Source organism: Momordica charantia, assembly GCF_013281855.1.
Source record: "Momordica charantia cultivar OHB3-1 chromosome 5 unlocalized genomic scaffold, Mcharantia_2.0 BLBB01000005.1, whole genome shotgun sequence".
NCBI classification, from domain to species: Eukaryota; Viridiplantae; Streptophyta; class Magnoliopsida; order Cucurbitales; family Cucurbitaceae; genus Momordica; species Momordica charantia.
In genome coordinates this window covers 14275768-14299580 of record NW_028275163.1, presented here as the reverse complement: position 1 = coordinate 14299580, position 23813 = coordinate 14275768, and the positions used below count along the sequence as shown (strand labels likewise).

The window sequence follows — 23813 nt, the reverse complement described above, 5'->3', positions numbered from 1 at the left end:
CCCCATTTGACGTAGCTCGGTAGTAGTAAACAATTCTAACGAATAAAGTCAAATTTTGCACAAGTCATTGGAGATCGGATTTCATGAATGAATGAAATTTACACGTCGGATTACACACGTCTCATTGATAATAAACTCGCAAATGTTCGGCGTTCCATGTGTGGGGGAGTTGTCTCCCGTTGAGGTCGGACAACAGATACGCTCCAGGTCGGAGTATTTTCAAGACTCTATACGGACCTTCCCAGTTCGACTCGAGTGATCCGACATGCTGCATTACCTTTTTGAGGACGAGGTCACCAGGCTGGAACGTTCTGACTTTTACTCTAGCGTTGTAGTACCGAGCCATACGGTTCTGATACTCTGCTAGCCTGAGCTGGGAGTGAGATCTTTTCTCCTCAAATAAGTCGAGATTCATAAGAAGAGCTTCGCGGTTGGTTTTTCGTCAAAATTCTCAACTAGAGGCGTTGGCATGCCGACTTCCACTGGAACGACGGCCTCCGGCCCGAAGGCTAGGCCGCATGGCGTCTCGCCAGTAGATCGGGGCGATGTAGTTCGGTAGAACCACAACACTTCTAGCAGCTCTTCTGCCCATCGACCTTTCAGAGATTCAAGCCTCGTCTTCAAACCACGTTTGATGATCTTGTTGACGGCTTCAACTTGCCCGTTTGACTATGGGTGGGCCGGAGACAAACTGAGGTGGCGTATGTTGAGCTGCTGACAAAACTGGTTAAACCGGGCACCGTCGAACTGCTTTCCATTGTCGGTAATGATGGCGTTAGGTATACCGAACCGACATATAATGCTCTTCCACATGAAACTGACGACCTTTTCCTCGGTAATGGATGCCAGAGGCTCGGCTTCTGTCCATTTGGTGAAATAGTCCACTACTACCACGACAAACTTCAGCTACCCCTTCGCTGTCGGCAGTGTGCTGGTCAGATCTACCCCCCACTGAGCGAAAGGCCAAGGGCTTGAGATCGGCGTCAGCATTTCCAGGGGTTGTCTCAAGATGCCTGCGAAGCACTGGCATTTGTCGCATGTCTTGGCGACCTCCTTAGTGTCGCGTTCAATCGTCGGCCAATAATAGCCCTGGCGGACGACCTAGGAAGCCATGGACCGAGCTCCTTCGTGGTTTTCGCAGACTCCTTCGTGAATCTGGAGTATAACATACCTTGCCTCCTATGGATCGAGGCACCGCAACAATGGCAGGGAATATCCCCTCTTGAAGAACTTGCGTTCTTGCATCAAGTAGTGAGCCACCTGACGTCGGAGTTTTCTGGCTTGGCTCGGATTGTCTGGAACTAAGCCACTGATCAGGAAGTTCTTAATTGGGTCCATCCACGTAGGTTGAGCTGACTAGACCTCCATTATTTCAGGCTGGTCAATGGACGACTCGGCAAATATTTCAACCAGAACCGTTCTCGACAGGTCGATCTCGTAGGCCGAGGCTAAGCGAGCAAGTGCGTCGGCGTTAGAGTTTTCGGATCTCGACACCTGTCGAATCACATAGTCCTCAAACTGGGTGAGGAATCCTCGGGCCTTGGCCAGATACTTCTCCATACGAGCATCTTTCACTTGGTATTCCTCGATTACCTGATTGACGATCAGTTGGGAGTCACTGAGGATCAAGAAATGCTTCACGCCCATTCCCCTTGCGATTTTCAGACCATTTAGCAAAGCTTCATACTCAGCTTCGTTTTTCGAAGCTCGGAAACTAAACCAAAGTGCGTATTTAAACCGAAGACCATCGGGGCCGAGGAGCAGCATGTCTACCCCATAACCTTTCTCGTTGGACGAACCATCCACATAAAGTGTCCATTGGTCACGGACATCGTTCCCTTGCCTGGGTGGGGTTAGCTCGGCAACAAAGTCTGCAGTTGCCTGGCCCTTCAACGCTGTTCTTGGCTCGAAGGCGATGTCATGCTCACTGAACTCTAGGGCCCACTTCATCAGCCGGTTTGACGTTTCGGGCTTGTAGAAAATCTGCCTCAAGGGGAAGTTTGTCGAAACGATTATCTTGTGCGCCTGGAAGTAAGGTCGTAAGCGTCGCGCCGAAGTTACCAATGCTAGGGCAAGCTTCTCAACACAGGGGTAACGAGCCTCGGCCTCAGTCATCGACTTGCTTGTGTAGTACACGGGGCTCTACCAACCTTCTGCTTCCCGTATTAGGACTGAGCTCACGGCGTTCTCCGACACGGCTAAGTACAGGTAGAGAACGTCGCCGGGCAGTGGCTTAAACAATAATGGGGCCGTGCTGAGGTACTGCTTCAACTGCTGGAGCGCTGCTTCGCAATCGTCGGTCCATTCGAACCGACCCTTTTTTCTTAGCGTTTGGAAGAAAGGGTGGCACTTGTCAGTGGAGCGAGATACGAAGTGATTCAAGGCTGCCAGACGGCCATTCAACCTCTGTAGCTGTTTGATATTCCTCGGTGCCTCCATGTCGAGGACTGCTCTTATCTTGTCCGAATTAGCTTCAATTTAGCGTTCGTGGACCATGAACCCGAGGAACTTTCTTGACGAGACCCCGAAGGCGCACTTGCTCGAGTTGAGCTTCATCTGATACTTCCGAAGTACGCTGAAGGCCTCTCAAAGACGGCCAAATTTGAGCTCGTTCGCTTGGTCTTCACCAACATGTCGTCCACATATACCTCCATGTTGCGTCCAATCTGCTTGGCGAACATCATGTTGACCATCTGCTGGTAGGTCGCCTCGGCGTTCTTCTGACCGAAAGGCATGATGTTGTAGCAATACAACCCTTGGTCGGTAACAAACGCGGTGTGCTCTTGGTCGGGGGCATGCATCCGAATTTGGTTGTACCCGGAGTAGGCGTCCATGAAGGAGAGTAGCTCTTGCCCTGTCGTTGCATCGACGAGTTGATCTATCCGAGGTAGAGGAAACTGTCTTTCGGACACGCCTTATTGAGGCTCGTAAAATCGATACAGACACGCCACTTGCCGTTAGACTTTTTGACTAAAACAATGTTGGACAGCGACGCGGGGTAGTGAACTTCTCTTATGAAACTAGCTCATAGCAACTGCTCGACTTCTTTACAAATTACATTACTTCGCTCGGCGTCGACAGACCGACGCTTTTGCCTCACAGGCCTATAGCTAGGATCTACATTATGTCTATGCACCATTATACTTGGGTCTATGCCTGGTATGTCTTCATGGGACCATGCAAATACGTCGGAGTTCGCCTTCAGAAAGTCGATAAGCTCTTCTTTCACCTCGGCCCCCAATCTGCTGCCGATGCTGATGTGCTTATCAGGCCCCAGCAAGGGGACAAGTTCTAGCTCCTCAGCTGGGGCGCCGCGGCTGGGCTCTGCTTCGTCGGTATGTGGTGGCGCGGCCGCTTCTAGCTCTGTAACTGCCACGCAAGTGTTGGTCCCCTTCATAGCAGCCGTGTAGCATTCTTTCGACGTTTTTTGCTCTCCTCGGACTGCGACGACTCCAGCCGAGATCGGGTACTTCAACACTTGGTGGTAAGTAGACGGGACCGCTTTAAGGTCGTGACTCAGAGGTCGGCTAAGTATGGCGTTATATGCCGAGCTTCGGTCTATCACAACAAACTCCGCGACCTTGGTCACCTGCTGATCTCCTTCGCCGACGGTGACAGGGAGTGAGATGCATCCTTCCGCGCTAACCGACTCCCCTGCGAAGCCGACCAAAGGTGTTGGGCTGCGCTTCAAATGTCTTCTTTCCCACCCTAGGGCCGTGTAGGTTGAGAAAGACAATATATTAGCTGACACTCCGCCGTCGACGAGGACCCTTCTAACCCTCACATGGTCTATTTATGGGGCAATTACTAGGGCGTCATTATGAGGCATATGTACCCCTTCGCCGTCCTGCTCGTCAAACAAGATCGGCATCACGGGCTCCTTCAGCTACGAGGCAGACTTCGTGTGCGGCTTCCCGAGCCAGGGCTTTCCTCTTCTGTCCAAACTGCCCCTCGCTCGGACCCCCATGGATGGTGTTTATTACTGCAGGTCGATCCTCCTTTCTCCTAGGCGGCTGTGATCTTTCTCTCTTCTCCTCCCGAGCCGATTCTTCTAGCTAAACTCTTTATCTGTTGTCGATGTACTTCTTCAAATAACCTCTCCGGATCAAATCCTCGACTTACTCCTTCAAGTGGAAGCAACGAGAAGTGTCGTGTCCGTGATCTTTATGGAATCGGCAGTAGAGGCGCTTGTCTCGCTTCCCAGAAGGTCGGCGGAGCTTTTCTAGGGCTGCGAACAGCGCTTCCAAGTCGGTATCTTCAACTGCCGCGTAGATCTTTGCAATTGAGGCGTTCAGTGGAGTGAACCTGTCGAACTTTGGCCCTCGACAGTCTGAAGGGACTCTCTCGTCGCAATAGCCTCTACTCTTGTTTCGTCGGCCCGTCCAAACGAGCTCCGATCATCACCACGTTGCTTCTTGGGAGGAGGGGACTTCTGGTCCCGATCTTTACCGTGGCCACTTCGCCTGGCTCCATTGGCCTTCCATAGCTCCAGGCCATCAATGTACTGGCGAGCTCGAGCGAGCATTTCGTTCAGGGAGGCCGGCGGACGGCTGCCGAACTCTATCGTCAAATTCCTGTCATTTAAACCTGCGGTGAAGTACATCATGGTGATGTCGTCGGTACAGCTCACCACCTTAACATACTCGTCCATGAATCGAGCGATGTACTCCGTCAGGGACTCATTATCCCGTTGCTTCACTGTTTCGAGGTGCGAGGACGACAACTTCAACAACTGCAAAGCTGAGAACTGGTTGATGAACAACCTTCTCAGCTGTTGATAACTGTCGATGGATCGGGGCTTCAACTGCCGGTACCACAACCTGGCCGAGCCTTCCAAGGCTATTTGAAATGCTCGGCACTTCATAGCGTCACTTACTACCAAGAAGTCCATCTTTCCCTCGAACAACTCCACGTAAGAGATCGGATCTCCGGACCCATCATAGGAACTCATGGTCGGAGCCTTGAACCTCAGCGGAATGGGCGCTTCCAGGATAGCTTGGGAGAAATGTGGCTCTTCATGTTCGACCGGCCGATGTGGGTCTACAGGTCTGTACTACCGCTTGAGATCTTCTATCTCCTTCTGAAATTGATCCCGAAGGAGATCCACTTCAGACCAAAATGAGTGATCACCCTGGGAGGACCTCTCTCGATCGTCGACCTCCGGGCTTCCCTCCTTGTCGTCGACCCGGTACTCCCGATCTTCAGGCGCCACCCCTCGTCGCCTTGGTGGCCCCACACTTTGGCCCTAACGGGCGTCGTAGCTATCGAATGATGTCGGGGGGGGGGGGGGTCCGAATTGGTCGGACCCTGGGCGTCGGTCCTCCACCTGGTTGTCCTGCTGAGGGTGGTTACGTACCTGTGCTCTTGGGGCACTACCCGTCCCCTGATGTTGTGGCCTTCGTGAGGGTGCTCCGGCTCGGGCCTCCCTACGAGGTCGGAACTGATACTTTGTTCTTTGGGTCGGATGCATCAGCCCCTTTCCTCGAATGAGATCTCTGGAGGCGGAAGAGTCGAACACCTCGCTGCCTCTCTCGACCGCTTCGAGCCACGCCTTGACTTCTGTAAGCTCGGTGATTACGTTAGCTACTACGACAGGGTCCACTCCCGCGTCGGCACTTGGCCCGGAACGCGCACCTGTGTTTCCCCAGCTGCAGAGACGAGGTACACGGGGCAGCAACCCGGTCCTCTGAGGCTGCAGTGGCGGAAACTGATCTGAGGTGAGATGGAAGTCCCGGGCCGCTATGGGATCAGATGTGGCAGGCCGACCTCCATTCTCCTTGTCCACCCCCACCTGGAGTCGTCATTCGATGACAGGAGTCCTGGCCACCTGAGAGTACGTGAGGTGAGGATGGGCACGGGAAGTAGCAGCATCCCTCATTGGAGAGCGGATTGGTGAAAGTTGAGATCGCGACTGCTGGGAGCGGGTTTGGGCCATTGGCTCAGATTGCAAAAGGTGAGACTAACTTCTAGATGTGTTCTTCCCACAGACGGCGTCAGATGTTTGAGCTCAAAACTGTCAAGCTCGGATTAGTACTAGGTCGGAACGTACATGATGAGCAATTGACCGCTGTTCCACACTTTCCCAGACCACTCACGAAACCTGCAAAACAAAGTTAACACTCCGACGAGCAAGTTAGTTCTAGTCTGAGCTCACTCGCCGAGTTTATCTAAGATTGTGTACCTTGCATTTCAGGCAAGGGTTTCTATTGATAGAAACCGGGTCCGACAGGAATTCTGACACACCCTAAAAATACGGCGTGTTGTTGGGTTCGGAAGGGACATTGTTACGGACTTCGCGCACTGCAGGTCCTACCCTGACTACCGACCTGAGTATAATGGAGTCAACTCCCATATTCTATGTGTGCGTTAATTCAACTCACCTCTTCAATCATGACACGTGGCAGGCCAGAATTCGCATCCAACATACTGAAAGTACAAAAGAAGAAGAACAAAGATAGATCCATGGGACCTCAAAATTTGAACAGAGGGAATAAAGAAGAAAGATTAGGAAAGGAAAGGGAATTACCTTTGGGTTGGGAGAGAAGAAGTTTCAGCAGAAGAAGGTGTAGCCATTGTTGCTCTCCTTCTCTCTCTTATCTCGATATGTTTGGAAATGGAAGTGAAGTGTCTAAAAGACAGAAAACGACAATTTGCATGTGATTCATAGTGAAATGGTCGCAGGTATTGGATAATTTTTTAATGGGGTATGAGGAAATCTTTCATGCTTTCTTGGATATTTTTATGGGCCAAATCTTTCATGCTTTCTTGGATATTTTTATGGGCCACAATAGGGTATTAACTATTAGGGTGCTTTAGTCGAAGTGTCCGTAAGTTGGTTCGGACACTTGCGGATATAAGAGAAAAAAGACTTTTAAAGTACGTTTTCAATGATATAAAAATATTTATCATATTTATAAACTTTAGCAATGTTATTTTGTTTTGTAAATGTGGTAAGATTTTTAAATTTTGATTTTTTTTTTTTTTGCTTATTTTGATTTTCTCCGTAGTTACCGATATACTTCATATTACATTTATCGATTATATAATTGATATTGCATAATATAAAGTATATCATCGATATAACTAATATACCTAAGATGAAGTACACTAAATATATCACTAATAAATTCTTTTCGAGTTGAATATTTTATTTAAGTAACATGTTTCTATTTGATATATAAAGTATACCACTGATATAACTTATAGATCTAAGTATTTTGCCATATTGAACCTATTGACAAAAAATAATTCATGCAGACGCAAAGTATGGCTACTAAGTATCACGTCATCTACAGTAAACTAACAATCAACTCAACTTGGGTGGCCAAAGCGAGCATAGCTCAACGGTAATTGACATATGTTGATGCAAAAATTTGGCCCCCTGGGATTCCGCCAAATTCGCACCAATCTTCTAGCATAAAGGGATCGACGAGACCTGCAAAACAGAATAGCACTAAAGATCGATGTGGCTCTTGTCACACAAACTCCAATGCTTAAGTTAGAATCGGAGAAGTCGAGTATAGAGTGTAGGGTATTGTGAGCATAGCAAAGAGTAGAGATTTGTAACATACCTTCCTTATGATTTATAGAGGTAAAATCCTAAAGCCATTAGGATATCTTCTCTTTTGAATATACATATATTCTCCTCAATCTAGGGAAAATCCTAAAACCATCTGATATATCTCTCCTTTTGAATTCCTTAAATAGGGAGAATTCGAATGGTAGAAAATAGAGATTTTCTCTTCCATAACAACATATATCTCAAACTAAGAGGTTGAGAGTTCGATTCTCCATTTCCACAAGTTGTTGAAATTCTCTACCATCCAGAGAAATCTCTATCTTTGCTATAATCCTCCAAGTTACGGGCCCTACCCTATCTCCATTGGATCTATTCTCGGGTACCCTAAAAAAGGAACTTTTCCTCTTTTCAGCCATTTGCCATTTCAGGTTTAGAAAATATGGCACTGGGTTCGGACTGCAAGGAACCATAGCACATGGGGGATGTCTAATTCTTTTGCCGCCACAAGGCTGGTTAATCAGTTGAATGTTCAACCGATACTACACTACGTATGTACCTATATCAGTGAGACGTCGGATGGTCAAGGAGACGAAAAGCTATGTGAAGTAGCCTGACTGCTACTAAGAACCTAAGAACTTTTTAAAATGTGGCTTCTAAATCCACTTGTATAGATCAGAGAAATTTGTAAGATTTATCTATATTGTATTGATTAATAGACATGGTTCAAATTGACTCAAATTTTTTCTCTGCTCAATTTATAAATAATTAGATATCGTTTCAATAGGTAATTATCATATCCGTACTATAAAAAAATAATTATCATGTCCAATGAAAAAATGTCATCTAAAATAATCCAATCGAAATACATCTACTTAATTTCAAGGGATTTTTATTTTTCATTCTTATTGACATTGTTGTTATTATCAATATTGTCTGAGGAAAGTCTTGTAAGTATTGTTTTTTCCCCCTTAAGAACATAACAAAATAAAGTGAAGAGAACAATATGGACTTGCAGTTAAAGTCGCAATTTGCTAGAAATTTGCTACATCATTTGACTAGTATAGAAACAAGTAATAATCACATGAATTCTACTAGTATACTTTAAATGTAGTCGGAGGAAAAAAGAGATGGATCACGAAATACTTGATTTAATATGTCAAATAGTGAGTTTGATATCTTTTTTAATTTTTTTTTTTTTGTTCGTCACAGTTTTTAGAATGTCAATTTCCTTTAAAATAAATTCTTTGGATGATCACACATCTATTTCTTCAAAATATATTTTAAAGTAATTTGATTTTTTTAAACATGTTATTTTATTTATTACCAAACATTGTGGATGATTTAAAAAGTAGTCAATTATCTCAAACAATTTAGGAAACTATACCAACACACTTTAAATAAGTGATTGTTCCAAAGATGATTGCAGAGAAAATAATTTTATTTACAAAGCATTTCCAAAAGTCATAAAAAACAAGCTAAGTTTGGTAGTATGAATCATACTTCTAATTAGACATTCAAAGACGCTCGAATCTAGAGAGTGCACGTTTTTTTATATTGAATAGGTGATAAGAACCTTGAACATTCGTCAACTTGAATATAACTCGAAACTTATCTTCAATCAAAATATTGTAAATTCGAATCTCCATCACACCACATGTTGTACTAAAAAAACCATGACATTCAATTACGTCTTGCATCAATATTTCTATATATCCTACAAATATTGATAAAATATAACAAATATATAAAGAAAAAAATTATTACTAATGCAAACATAAATATCGTAAGTATACTTAAAAAAAAAACCAAGTTTTCATGGAGAAATAAAAAAAATACGCATACAAAAAACAACTCCACCAGATAAAAATCACCAGAGAAAGGGTCTTCACTCCAAAATAACACCTAACTGATGAAGGATAAATATCGTAAGTATGAATTTATAATATAATGTTTCAACCCCGTTTTAATTTTTGAACTTTCAAATTTATTTAAATCTCTAAAGGTCCTTCAAATTTTAAAAAATACATCCACCCATATTTCATAAGGAAGGAAATTTTCAATTCCATGTGCATCAAATGTGGCTAAGGCAAGACAATAGGGTTTTCGTTGCATATATTCCACACAATCCAAAAGAATTTTATCCATATGGTGTAGGAACAATGGAATTTCTTAGTGTACAAAAGAAATGATAATAATTCGCCATAGACAAGTTATGATCCCATCAACTTTCACTTTTTTTAGCTTTATAAACTCCTCTTCATTCTCACTCCACATGGCAGAATCAACCCCATAGGGCTAAAGAGGAATGACTTGGAAAACCACACAAAAAAGAATCCAAATCTCCATCACTATTTATGCATAAAATAGTGTGCCTTCTAAAATAATAAACAAAGGAACAACACAATATTTTGAAATAAATTAATAGAATATTGAATGAATGCATAGACTCTGCTTTGCTTTCATTTGATTAACCAAATATGAGGAGCTCAGTCTAATATGTGAGAAGGTGAATTCAATTCTAAAATGAAGAGAACAAAATTAAATTAAATAACAATTCGAGAATAATGTAGAACCCAAATTTATTCTTTTGATCAATAATGAAACAGTTCTCCATTACATAAAGAGAGCAATACCACAGAGGAGGTATTTCTGGACTAAAACCTCCCCTGAGTTTCAATGAGGTAATTTTATTGTAATTTAATTTAAGCTCACAGAGTTCACTGGACAGCACAAGCCAATTTAAGGATCAAAGATTTAAAATTCATACCGTTACATGGATCAGCGTCCCGAGACTTTGGCAGTAACGTCCTTTTCCTTCACTCTCCTTGAGGCAAATGATTCTGCAACGAGCAACGGGAAAGCGATCGTGGCATCACAATGTACCTGGTTTGCCCATAAAGAGAATTGATTAGAATCACAACTTTATGACATTTAACACGAAGAACAATGAAGAGTGAAACCAGGAAACTGCTCAAATGCAAGAACTGGAAACAGAAGAGATTTGTTGTTGAAAGCAATTTATGTTAAGACCCAAAAGAATTAGGAAACTTGGTAATGAAAAATGGATGAATGAGGCAAACCTTAACAGTCTTGGCCGAACCTCGTATTTTGCCCCAAGAGACAGCCTCATCGGGACGGGCTCCAGAGTCACTTCCATCAAACTCTTGAGCAGTATTGATGAAGACAGCATAATCTGCACCGTTGCGCATCATATTGGCATTGCAAATATGATGCTTTGGGAGACCCCCACCAAGAATTATCATTCCAGTCTTCCTTGGACTTGCATGGACAGCTTCACCATTTATGGCCCTAATATCTGTCCAAATAACCAAATTCACCTTCATTTCCATTATTTAACCCCACCCTCAAACAAAGGGAAAGAAAAGACTGACCTTGAACTACATCAATAATCAACCCGGGATTACGATAAGAGTGGAAGTACAGCATATCCCCCAATGAGCCATCTGTTAATCCAGGACAGAAGACCGGAATATTGTTCTGCAGAATAATATCAAATTCACTGTTTAAACTGAAAATGTAATTCAACTGCACTTGGATGATTCATGCTTGTTTCTAGATAGTTACCAAATTCCTAATACACTTGCTAAATTCAAAAATAAAACATCAGGAGGAAAAACCGAAGTTCCAGATTATGTAAAACTTTGTAAATGAAACTATTTGATTCTAATAAAGATCTTGACGTCATAAGTAATTGACATTAAATTTGAGACGACAAAAACTTCTAATTTGATCTCCAAATCTTCATGCTCTACCTAAACAAGATCTAGTTCCTACAATTGTAAGGTTATTGATAATTTTAAAATATAACTAGGAGGCTATAATGAACTATAATTATGACAGCGACTTGATAAACATTAGAACAGGTACAAAGGATTCTGTTTAATTTTACCTTATAGGTCCAATAAAGATACGAACTCTTGTCATTTATTTCTCTTCCCAAGCGTTGGATTAACTTGGATGGTGTCCAAATTACATTCTATGAAGACCATACAAAATGAATGAGAAAATTAGATACATATTGCAAGGAACAGTGTTCCAACACTCTTACATATCTTCTGTATATTTCAAAGAAGAGCCTCAAAGAAAATAAAATAAAAAAGGAAAACAGAAGTAACGAACTAACTTGCAGAGAGGAAAACAAATTATCATGAAAATGAAAAAAGAAAAATAAAAATGAAGACCTTAGTGTAGAGCATACTGATCTCAAATATGCACTGCAACTAAGACTAAATGCACTACAACCTACACTCTTAGACGTTCAAGGGATCATTTAACTCATGCCCCTGTTTCCAAATTTTTGAGTATGTGTCTCTTTCTTTTTTCAATAAAAAAGAGATGAATAAACAAATATACATCTCTGTGTGTGTATCAATCTTGTTTCTATCATTCCATTTTTTTAAAAAAAAAAGAGGAAATTACGAAATAGAAAATGGAAAATGAGAATGTTATCGGACAAAATCTCATTGTAAATGCTTGCAATTTAAAAACAAAAATCCAAGAGTTGGATGATGAAAGTGATAGAAATAAGAAACAAGAATTGTTGTCCAACTAAAAGATTATATTCACGTTTAAGAAAATGCAAACAGCAAACCAACAACTTCAACTGTAAACAAAATAAAAGTATAATAGAAAGTAAGTACTCTTCAAGTTGTAAAACATCAATATAATCTTTTAGTATGTACCTCTTCAAGGATTGAAAGTAAGTACCTCTTCAAGTTGTTCCTTCAACATTTGATCCAAAATTGGAATAATCCAATCCTCGAATTTGCAATAATTATCATTAGGGACCAATAAATTACCAATGCGATTCAACCCTTTTGACCGAAGAAGGGCTCCAGGTAGAGAAAAATCACCTTTATAAGTGGGAGCAAGGCATTTTATCAGATCTTCTTCAATACCACCAGTAGTAGTGACAATCACATCTACCTGACAACATGAGTTGAGAAAAGCAAGAGTGAGATATAAAGGTATCATAAAACAAAACCTTAGGAAATTATTCACATATTTTGGAAGTTTTTGTTGCCCCACATTTTCCTATAACCATAATCCATCATGAGTCTTGGCATTAGATGAACCTCTGGTCATTATAGGATATTACAAAAAATGGAGCATTCATTTCTAACACGATTAGATGACTCTTGATTCAAGTCTCACGCAACAGAAAGAATAATATACTTATGGCTTGTTAAGTACAATTTTTTCAAAACAATTTTGTGTTTAATATTTATGATTAGTGACTTGTAAAGATTAATGTTATTGGGCATATTGATGTTATTATACACAAACTTGTGGTTTTCAAAATCCATAAAAGTACACTAAAGGAATTAAAAAAAAAATACGGACTTTTTTTAAAAATATTTATCCAAGTATGTTTCTCCTAAATCTTTGTCCTAAAGCCAAAAGACTATTTTGAAATCAATTCCTAACAAGCTGTAGATTAACTAATCAATTTCTACGAGATTGAAAGCATTTTTTAAAAAGCCAGATATTAAATACTAAATTGATCAATGCCAACTTGAACATAGCCCAATTGATTAAGGCATATACCCCGACTGAATCCCACTTCATGTTGTTATACTAAAAAAGAAAAAAAAAACTAAATTGATCAACATGATGTATCAGGTATAACTCACCATATGATGTTCAACAAGATAGCGAACTGTGTCTCTAACACCAGAAGAAATAAGATTAGATGTAAAACCAAGAAACACTTTGCACCTCGTAGACTCCCTATAGATTGGATCCCTCTCCTCCTCAGAGCAATCTTCTGTTATATCCTCATCGGCAAGCCTCCAATCTAACTTCAATGCAATTCAATGTCATTTATCAAAAGAAAACCATCAAAGATAACTAAAACATATATAAACCAAGATGAAGTATACATGTTATAAGCATCCCTGAAACAATGAAGGAACGTGTATTTTAGCTAGCTAACCATTTGATTGACAACTTCTATGGCATCTCCTAAATTGGAGGCTTGAAATCCAGAGGAGACCATGGACCTTAGAAGCTTGGAGTAATTGACTCCTTGATTGAAGTCGTATCCCTCAATTTTGATGCTTCTCCCTTCAAGATTCTCTGATTCCTTAAAAACAGTAGCGTGTACCGATGCCAAAACATTGTTTTCCATCTGACCCAATGCTTTCTACCAATTAGAGGCCAGCACAGTTCATACGGAGCACTTAATATCCAACATTCGTACAAAAAAACATCCCGCATCAATATTCAATAAGCATTACTAGATATATAAAACACATAAAACACATAAAACAATTGATGCGTATTCAAACAACAAACATCCCCACAAGCAAGAACTACTTACACCAAGTCCCTACATGCTACTAAACTCGCAAAAGGGTTCCTAAAACAAAAGAGATCAATTTTGGGTTAAAATCCAAACATAAACACTTAAATCGAAACCAAAAGTGGGTTTAAGCGAGTCAATACTTTCTAACTCACACCGAACCCACTTGGGTTAAGAGTAGGTCGATATCGAAGGAGTCCGACGCTCCAAGACTGAGTTCGAAAAGTCTCAAACTTGCTGGTCCGACGCCAATAGGTAGCACCGATTTTGGTCCTAAGAGGGTTGGGTCACTGCCGCATGTCCTCAGAATGCTATTATAACATGAATCGCCGCTGGAACATCACTGGTCGCTCGTGGGTACCTTCTGTTTGTCGAGTACTGTCGCGAATCGTGAGCCACCACCACCAATCACCGTCGACCAGAAGTCCCACCTGCTGCAAGACGCGCCGCCGCACTGATTTCACTGCAGATCGCGCCGGACTGCGTCGACAGCCGCTGACACCGTCGGGTTCTAGAGGAAAGTACGCTGCTCTGCCGGATCGGAGCTCGGACTGTCGTGAAGTGTTGCAGGGGTACCGCCCCGCCGCTCGTTCCGATAAGAGGTTGCCGCTGGCCGTCGAACTCCAACAGATTCCGACAATAGCACAGGTGGGGTTGAAAACACGTGCGTTTCGTCGCACCGCTGTAGAGAGGGACGGGTCTGCTGCTGCCGCCGTGCGCCGCTGCCAGTGGAGTCGTCCGGCGCCGCTGCCTTGCCGGGGAAGAAGAGTTGTGGGTGGCGGCTGGTGGGGAGGAAGAAGAAGGAGAAGAAGGATAAGTTAGAGTTTTGATCTCCTTTTTTCGTTTCTTTTCTTTTCTTTATTTACTAAACTTCTTTTAAAACCTAATTCCTCAAATTTTAAAGAATATCCAACTAAATAAAACTAACGAAACAAGAAGCACAAAATTACATTATAATAATTAAAATAAAACCGACACAACCCAAAATAAAATAATTTTGTTTTAACTCTAAAAACCAAGAATTGAATTTAAATTCCCTAAAACGTTGGATTTAGCATTTAATTAAAAATCTCCTACCAAACTCTCAAACTTAATTTATCTTAATCTAGCAAAATTAAACTTAAATTCTAATTTAAATTCTAACTTACCCAAATTAGAACTCTAAATTTACAAAAATCCAAGAACTTAAATTATTTGCTTCGGGAAAAAAAAATCCAAAAGCACAATTTAAATCTTAATATATACGAGCCAGAGAACGAGGGGCGTTACAAACTACCTACCTTAAAAAAAACTTTCGTCCTCGAAAGTTTATTTTATTGGTCACACAACTCTAAACGTCGGAGCGTTACAGATTCTCCTCCTTAAAAAAACTTTCATTGTCAAAAGATGACTAGTCAAGCGATTCTTTATGCTTCACCTTGATCTTCTTTTTCCTTTTTAGTTGCTTCCTTGCAACATCTTTACTAAGGAGAATTCTTGCTTTCTCAAGGTTTTGATTTCTCTAACGAAGATCTTAACATATCCTACTCTAGGTTTATGAGTCTTCACCTACCCAAGTTAACTCGTTCTCCTTGCTGCTCTTTTGCCTTTAGAGAGTTGCTTAACTCTTGATGGACTTCATCTAATGAGCTTTCCCTACTTTCACTATTTAACTTACAACTAACATCGAGCCTAACGGTGTGAGGACCTACAACAAATAACTTAATGCTTCCAACTTTAACTTGCTTACCAAACACAAGTCAGGCATGGGGAACAAGGAGGTTGATAACTAATTTAGAACATAATTAAATGAAAGTAAATGCACGAAAACATAAAGAAAGTATTTTTCATTGAATTTAAATGAATAAATAAGTCGTACGAAGAGTTCTAGCTTGATCCTTTTCTCTCTCGAGCGTGAGGGAGTTGAAACTCACTAAAGAACTTTAAAATAACAGAATGAACAAAGAACGGAAGTAAGAACTTGAATTAAAGGCAATACGAAAGGTAAAAGCATGAAGAACAAAGAAATGAACAACTAGAACATGAACATAAACCCTAAAAATGTGTTCTACAACTAGAGAGCATCTAAAAGAAGATGAAATGGAGCTTGGAATGGATGATTTGCTGAGGGATGGATGACTTCCTTTTATAGCACCTTAGGTTGGTTGAAACTCCCCTCCATTTTAGGTGGAAAAGGGTTGAGATTCACTTAACCACCTCACTTGGACTTGGACTCACGGTTTTGAACATGTGAGAAATATCCTTCTTGCACTTCATTAATCAAAACGTGTGTTTTGACAAATTGCCCTCCAAAAATGCGTCGGGCGCAATTCTGCAAAAAACAGAATTATGTTATTTTCTTCCAACTTTGACCGCATTTATCTCATATTTTTCCTAAAGTACCATAGTTTGACTTTTATGCAGAAATAATCTATGGATGTTCTACTTTAAGAATATATGGTTCTTTTTGGCAAATAATAATGGGAAATGGGTCAAAAACGTGGTCAAACAGGGCTACCGACACATGTTTCTGCAGTAAAAAGTCAACCCTCTCGCACCCCCAAACTTCGCCATTTGCTTGTCCTCAAGCAAAAACAACGACAACAAATCTAAAACAATCAACATGCTAGAAATATGAATAATCAACAATCCAAATGTTCTAAGTTAATGAACCATATAAGTCTCAAGAAAGACTCCACAAGCTAAACGTCCTAACTTTAATCTCAAGCCAACAAACCATAAATCATCCTTTGCTTTGAAAATAAAAACGATTCTAAATCTTCTTTTTTCTAAAACACAAAACTCTTTTACAAAATCATGGAATATGCACACTTCCATTTTGATTCAACAAATTTTAACATCAAGTGGACCGGCTACTAGCCCCTGAGGTTTTCAACACACTAACATCGGTTTCAAACCACAGCCACTCATAGAAACTTGTTATGTAGCAACCCGGCATAAAATGATGTCGACAATGGTTTTCACGAAGTCACCTTAATATGTAGGCTACCACCCTCCAAGATGCTAACGCCACCCATTTAAAGAAAATGAATGTCTATAGTGGGACTCGTAAAAAAGTAAGTGTGTTTTCTTTTCTCTCATGTTTCTTACCACTCTTTTCTTACTCTCACTTTTATTTTTCTTTCCTCCACTCTTATTTTCTCTCAAGAATCTTTTTTTGAACTTGCTTTTCTTCTTTTGGACTCTTTTTCATACTCTTTCTTCTGAAAAAAATTTCTTGCATATGACTCTTTTATTGCTTGCATTTTCCTTCTTGACTTTTTTCAAACCTTAACTTCTTAAGGGAAGCAGTGTCCTTACTGGGGAAAGAAATTTTGAGAGATGCAAAATTTTGGCACCAAAAGGACAAGGACTTCCAAAGCAATGAAAAAGTTAAGGTTTCAAAACAAAAAGAAGCAGAACACAATTTTATAACCAACACAAAAATAATGGAAAATGACTTATGGCTTGATCATAAAACTAGGAAATCTAACCTATTCATGCCCTTAAGAATCCTCATCGACAAGATACAAAAACAAAGAACAAAGGAAAGCATTTCATTAAAAAAAATGAACATGTTGAGAGTTTAGAAAAGATGCATTGAAGAAGCCAAGGACAAGCTAGTAGCTAGAACAAGGAAGCGTGCAAGCTTGAACTTTAAACATATGCAAAAATACAACTTATATGCAGTCCTAACAGCACAACATCCCAACACTAACCTAAAACTAAAACTAAGCTAAAAAAACTATCATGCAAACTAAAAGAACAAAACAATAACCTACACACCTTAATATGCAAACTAATCTAAACAACCTAAACTAAACAACTTAACATACAAAATCAGGATCCAAATATCAGAACAAAAAGAGGGAGATACTCCCCTATTCATCATCGGAAGATTCATCGTTGGTGGAATCGGTAGGAAAACGGGAAGAAGATGGTAAATCGGCCGCAAGCTCATCGGGGAATGAAGGTGCTTCATCACCATATATCTTCTTGAGGAAAGCACAAGTGGCACGTTGAGTAACTAAAAGAAGCTCGTACTTGTGCCTAAGCTCATTATACTGCTCCCTAGTCACCACCCCTCGGGTCTCGGGATCAGCAGCGGTAATGGGAGAATCTTCCTCTCGAACAATTGAATACCCCCGAACTCTTCTTAGGGATGTGAACGACTTCTTGGGCATCACAACATTGGCATCATCAGTCTCCACTCCCGCCTGCAAGCATAATTCAGTTATTAGTCCAGGAAAAACAAGAGGACCTACCATTTTCTCGGAGCAACTCTGTATCTCGTTTCTTATGACTTCCCAAAAGTTGAATTCAATGCGCTTCATGAGAATGTACACCATCATCGCCCTATTGCACTTAATGGAGGAATCGTGAGAAGTGGGGATCAACCGGGTTCTTCACCACATACATCCAAACTGTCGCTTGCTCATTGATGTCAAGGGGCTGTAAGGAAAGCTTCCCCGTGGTTGAGACGGTCGATGTCTTATGTGGTCTACAAATAAGCCTACACGCCTCCTCCACTTGCTCGTCTGATGGATGCAGTAAAATTTCATTACCTATGACATTAAAAACATCCAACAAACCATAGTGAGTATTAATAATGGAAGGCGAGAATTTTACCACTTTACCCCGTACTCTCACTACATCCCCTCAGTTTGGGTTGATGGCAGTGTAAAACTCTTTCACCAAGACCTCGGATACACGCATAGTTGGGGCAAACAACGACTCCCAACCATTCTCCACAAGCCTTCTCCTAACATATTCCGGCACCGGTTTTTGGGTCTCATCAAAACCTCTCTCAAGGAGGATATCACGTGTTGTGAAGGTGGGCCTCCTCACCTCCAATCTCACTTTTACTCTTGATGGTATTTGCTCAGTAGAAACGATCTCCTCTTCATTGGTCTCCTCAAGTGGCTCTTCTGCCCCTCTTTGCACCCCTAGCCCTCTTGGCTTTTTTAGATGAACCAGCCTTGGCTTCTTTTTGGGTAGCCAAACGTGCTACAGCGGCTCGAGTCCTAGGCCTAGAAATTGCCCCAGGCGCAATTTCTGCCACTTTTTTTCTTCTTTTGTGTTTTCTTTACCACTTTGGTCAAACTCACCTCCTCATCTGAAGTCTCTGCAGTAGCAACAAAGTTTGGGTCTGAAACATTCAAACTTGACAAAGAAGGGGTCTTACCATGTGAAAAAGAGGAAGATGATTCCTCCATGGCCTCACTAGGGACATCCACAAGATCGGATGTTCCTTCTTGCTCTTTTGCAGGGGGCTCCTCATCAACTTGTTGAGATTCGTGCACCGGAGTTCGTACTTTCACTTCATATTGAAAGATATCGTCATTTTCTTCTTCGTCCTCAAACTCACCTCCATCCACTTCTTGGGGGTAATTCTCCAAGATCTTCATCCTCTCCGTCAACATTCAATTGTCCTTGTGCTGCCCCACTGTTTCCATCATCCTCTAATGAATTCTCTCCCCTTGCTTCATTCATCGCCACCAAAATTTCTGCAATTTTCGATGTTGTCCTTTCCTGTTCTGAATCATCAAAAACTAGGAGCTTTTTAGTCAAGATAGGATTTGGAAAAGATGGAGACAAAATACCTTGTAGAGTGGCCGGTGGAGTTTCATCCATAATTGCGCCAGGTGCAATTTTGCATTGAATTTCGACCGTGGCCGAATCTAAGTGCTCCAAGGGCTCTGTGTCGTGTTCTGAGTCTCCACTAACCTGTTCTTGACCTTCAACATGCACAGCAATAGTAGTGGAAAGAGGGGGAGGGATAGACAGTTCTAAAGACTCGGAAATGGGGTTATCTTGAGAAAGATTCATCCTACGACGTATACTCATGTCATTTAACTCAAGTTGAATCTCCTCACTCACTTTCTTTGAGTTTTCCATGAATTCTTGCCATTTTATGTTAGTTCCTCAATTTTCGCATAAACCCTCTCATTCTCTTTGTCCCTAATTTCGTTATTTTTACTGAACATCTCCGCTCTCTCTTGAAGTCTAGCTATTTCTTCATCTAAAACAACACTTTTTTTCTCTAAAGATTGATTTTTTCGAAGATAGACTTTACTAACACCTCCTAATTTCTTCTCACTAGAACCTTCTTTATTAACCTTAGCATCATGAGATTCCATATTGATTTTTTCAAAATTTGTACTACCTATGGATAAATTTCTCCTAGGGTTCATTCTTATATCTTTCTCATATTTTCTTCTTTGTTCCCTAGGATCAAAAACTAACTTTTCATGAGAAATCCTAGGAGGTTCAAGAGGAATCATATCCGATTTAGTTGGTGGAGGCAACAACACTCTCTTCTTCAACTTCTTTTTGTCGTGTAGCTTGGAGGAAGCTGAACTTTGCATGGTTCTTGAGTTTGCTTCACGATCGACAACGAAAATCCCTCCAATAAACCCTAAAGGTGCCGAAAAAAAAGAGAGATAAAAGAGACTTTGAGATTCTTTGAGATTTATTGAGAGAAGATTTGAAAACAAGTGAGAAAATTTTGGTAAAAATCGTGGATGGGGTGTTTTCAAATCCTAGGACTTTTTGTTTTATGTTTTAAAACATATTAAAAACAAAATTGGGTTCAAAATTGGGCCTCCTTTTGATTTAAAAACAACCTAAAGCCCATTTAAACATAACCCGCCCACGAAAGCCCTAACCATAACTAAAAAAAATCGATTTTGTCTCTTAAATTGTGCCTGGCGCAATTTTGACGAGGGTCGGATCTTGATCCTGCAAAATTAAACCTATAAGCTTATATGAGCAATTTTGGTGATGAACCAGCAATGGAAACTAAACTAATTCAGGAAGATGATTGTGATCTTTACAAACCCAAGGTTTCTATATGGGGGGTCTTTCCTAGACCTGGCACCATTTCAAAAACGGTAAAAGATCTGCTTTTATAGTTCTTTTGGCTGGAATGATTCCCTTAGCCCCCCCTTCCATTAATTTTTTTTATGGAAAATAATTATGTGCTTACTTCATCAACTTCAATAAATTATGTGTTAATCCAAATAGGGAAGCTAGCTCAGACTAGGAAGTACATTTTCCATTTGGAACACAAGAGAAGAAAGAGAAGAAAGAATGGAAGATTGTTGTTCCTTTTACGGTAGTTTGCTAATCTCTCAATTTTTCAGTTGTACCCTTGTCTTATAATCTATTAATTTCTTTTAGTTTAAGTTTCAGTATAGGAAATGACATTATAAACCCCTTTCTTTGATTAGAGGACTATATAAACTTGTAGGCTATAAGAGATTATCTATTGCATTAGATGACCTCATAGGCTCATACATATGAAATTCCTGAACACATTTAACTTTTAACAATGAAGATTAGCCTCACTTTATACTCTGACCTAATGGAGAGAGAGCTCCTCCCTCTCTAGATTTTTTTTGGAACATTTATGTCATTCACACCTTGAATATTGCGTGTGAAAAATGTGTTACACCTCAAGATGGAGTGCAACATCAAGGTTGTCTATCAAGAACAAATAACAAAGTGCCATTGTTCACAATAAGAATATGTTACTCGGAAGAAGTATTGTATCATATATGCTAGAGGACTTAATAATGAGTGAACAATGTGGATGGAGCACATGCATGCTAACATCATGCAGAAAGTACTGTAAATTCAACCAGTACTAATCAAGTTTCTGTGACAACTTCTATATATGTTTGATTTATAATGATCAAAGTGAAAGCTGCTTGAAAGGAAATTCTTCAATAATGGTGCAACGGGATTATGAAGATTTCGTTAATATATTTGTAGAAGTTTGGTATTTCCATGTTGTAAATAAGGTGACGTTCGTGAAGGCACAAAAGCTCTTTTATTTCTTTTTTAGTTTGGAGGTAGAAGAACTATACGCCCTGGAGAGGTACTTGAAACGGATGAAGAAAAAGCTGCTAAGTGTTACAATCCTAACTCTTATCTTTGGATTATACTCCACGAGTAGGTCATCGAGGACGATGACAGTTTAAGTGGGGGAGAATGTCACAACCATACTAGTAGAGAGTAGGTTGTGACGCCCACGTAGTATGCAAGTGTCAGCGACAAGCATATGTCGCCCATCGGGCCATGACGAGGGCCGAGAGAGAAGTGCCGTGATGCGACCAAGGAGGATGGTGCATCACCTATCACACCATATGGATGTGCTCAAGAATGCCTAGAGAAGGCGTATGCAGAATGCAAGGTGAAGGCAATGTCAGTGGTGTCGGTGACAAGCTCAACGGGGGCCAGTTGGGGCCCCGGGCCATGACCCTAGAAGTCGGGGTTCCGTCGAGAGTTTGGACGAGCGGCTTTAGAGTTAGATGCATATTAGTGGAATATGTAAGCACGCCAAGTTTCGTGTCAATCGGAGTTCGGACGTGCGCTCTACGTTGGCGAGTGACTCCTCGCTACTTTCGACGTACATGCCTGCCAGACCAAGTTTGCCTTAGAATGTACCTTAGGGGGAGGCATGGTGTTGGCTCTCCACCACCCCTGGGCCATGTCAGGGCCTAAGTGAGCCACCCCATGGCACATGCGTGTGTCATGGCGAGGGCGAGCGTCTACAAGACGAGTGTTTTGGGCGACTTCCGTCGAGGATAGTAAACTCGAGGACAGTGTCGGGCGGCACGGGTGTGCCGGCATTGCGCCTCAGTCCATGTGTCGGTGGTTGCACAATGGGGGTCCCTATGCGGTACGGTATGCTCGAACGACACGACACGAGCGCAAGAGTCGTCGTGCCACGATAGTGTCCGGATGGCTGGATGTCCGGAAGGTCCCGATCATTAAGACAAGCACATGGGTCGGTTCTCGGTATGCGTGTCCAATTGAGCAGTGAAGCCCGATGACATCCCGATGCTCGGGTGACATCTTAAAGTACCGGTGGGCACCCGGTAAGTGAGAAAAAGCTAGTCTTGGCCCGGTAAGCGGCAAAACTTATCCCGGTTGCCAAGTTTAGTCATTCCTTGTCTGGAAGTCGGCAGGAATCATCCCGGTAGTATCCGATAAGGCTGTTTAGCCCGTTATTGACTAGTTTCTCGGTAGGGATGGTCTTAGAGGCGTCCGATGGGCCCGATAAGCTAGTTCTGACATAGTTAAGCGGCATGAATCTCCCGGTTGTACCCGGTTGGCGTTTTAAGCTCGTTCTGGCCCCGTTATAGGTCAGAACTCATCCCGGTAAGGTCCTGGCTCATCGCAGGAGCGGGACGGTCGAGTGACCGAGAACAAAGATAGTTGAAATCAAGTTGTGACGTCGCGTTCAAAAGACCTTAGCCTAGAGTAGAGGCAAGGTAGAGCCGTGGGGCTTGGCCTAGTGTAGAGGCAAGCCGGCTTGAGTCGCGTTAGAGTTTAAATGCACGTACGGGCGACGTGCATTGCCGAGTCAAGTGAGAATTCCGCTGCAAGTGAAGCTCGGTCGAGGGAGAAAGAACCTCGCCTAAGGTCCGAAGAAGCCACAAAGGGGCGCGAAAAGTAGATTGGGGCTAGAGTTCCTCGTAAGGCTTGCCATGGTCGAGCTTAGATCATGGCGCCGCACGGTTGAAAAATGTACGACCGTGACACTAAGGAAGCACGCACAAGAGAACTAATTGTCGCATATAAGAAAAATTTGGCTTGAGCATAGATGCAAAAACTGAAGTCTGAATGTGAAGAGGTGAGGTTAATTAGAAAAAAAAGGCATTATTAACTTTTATTTGTTAGATCTTTCTCCACGACAAAAGCTATCATCCTTTAGTTCAACTTTGTGGCTTCCATTTGTCATATTTGTGATTTGATTTTTCAAACCACTCTCCAAGCTTAAATATTGCAAAATATTATTACATATCAATTTGGTTTGTTGTCTACATATTGAAGTTGTCTTTCAGTACTTCCAATGTTAAGCACATTCTTATTAGCCTCTCACAATTTCAGGCAGTAGAGGAAGGCGATTTGTTGATGAGTGTTGGAAAACTCAGTAATGCCTTGCCATATTATGAAACAATTTTGGATAAACTAAATTTC

General features: G+C 41.5%; 2 protein-coding genes across 4 annotated transcripts; both read right to left on the bottom strand.

The window, feature by feature from the left end:
• Nucleotides 1–1356: 1356 nt before the first annotated feature.
• Nucleotides 1357–2115, bottom strand: LOC148211391 (uncharacterized). Its single transcript, XM_088124402.1, has one exon. It carries the CDS (start codon nt 2113–2115, stop codon nt 1357–1359), a length of 759 nt encoding a protein of 252 aa, XP_087980528.1.
• A 7966-nt stretch (nt 2116–10081) lies between these two features.
• Nucleotides 10082–14709, bottom strand: LOC111011849 (deoxyhypusine synthase). Of its 3 annotated transcripts, none has more exons than XM_088124134.1 (9): nt 13988–14709; nt 13863–13901; nt 13476–13721; nt 13174–13341; nt 12248–12466; nt 11430–11516; nt 10912–11017; nt 10600–10835; nt 10082–10402 (listed from the first exon to the last, which is right to left on the bottom strand). In XM_088124134.1, exons 3-9 carry the CDS (start codon nt 13668–13670, stop codon nt 10298–10300), a joined length of 1116 nt encoding a protein of 371 aa, XP_087980260.1. In that variant the 5' UTR covers nt 13671–13721; nt 13863–13901; nt 13988–14709; the 3' UTR covers nt 10082–10297. The 3 variants fall into 3 exon arrangements, with proteins under 3 accessions (XP_087980260.1, XP_087980261.1, XP_087980262.1); XM_088124135.1 differs by having other exon boundaries at nt 13476–13670; XM_088124136.1 differs by lacking the exons at nt 13476–13721; nt 13863–13901; nt 13988–14709 and adding an exon at nt 13423–13450 and having other exon boundaries at nt 13174–13337.
• Nucleotides 14710–23813: the final 9104 nt, after the last annotated feature.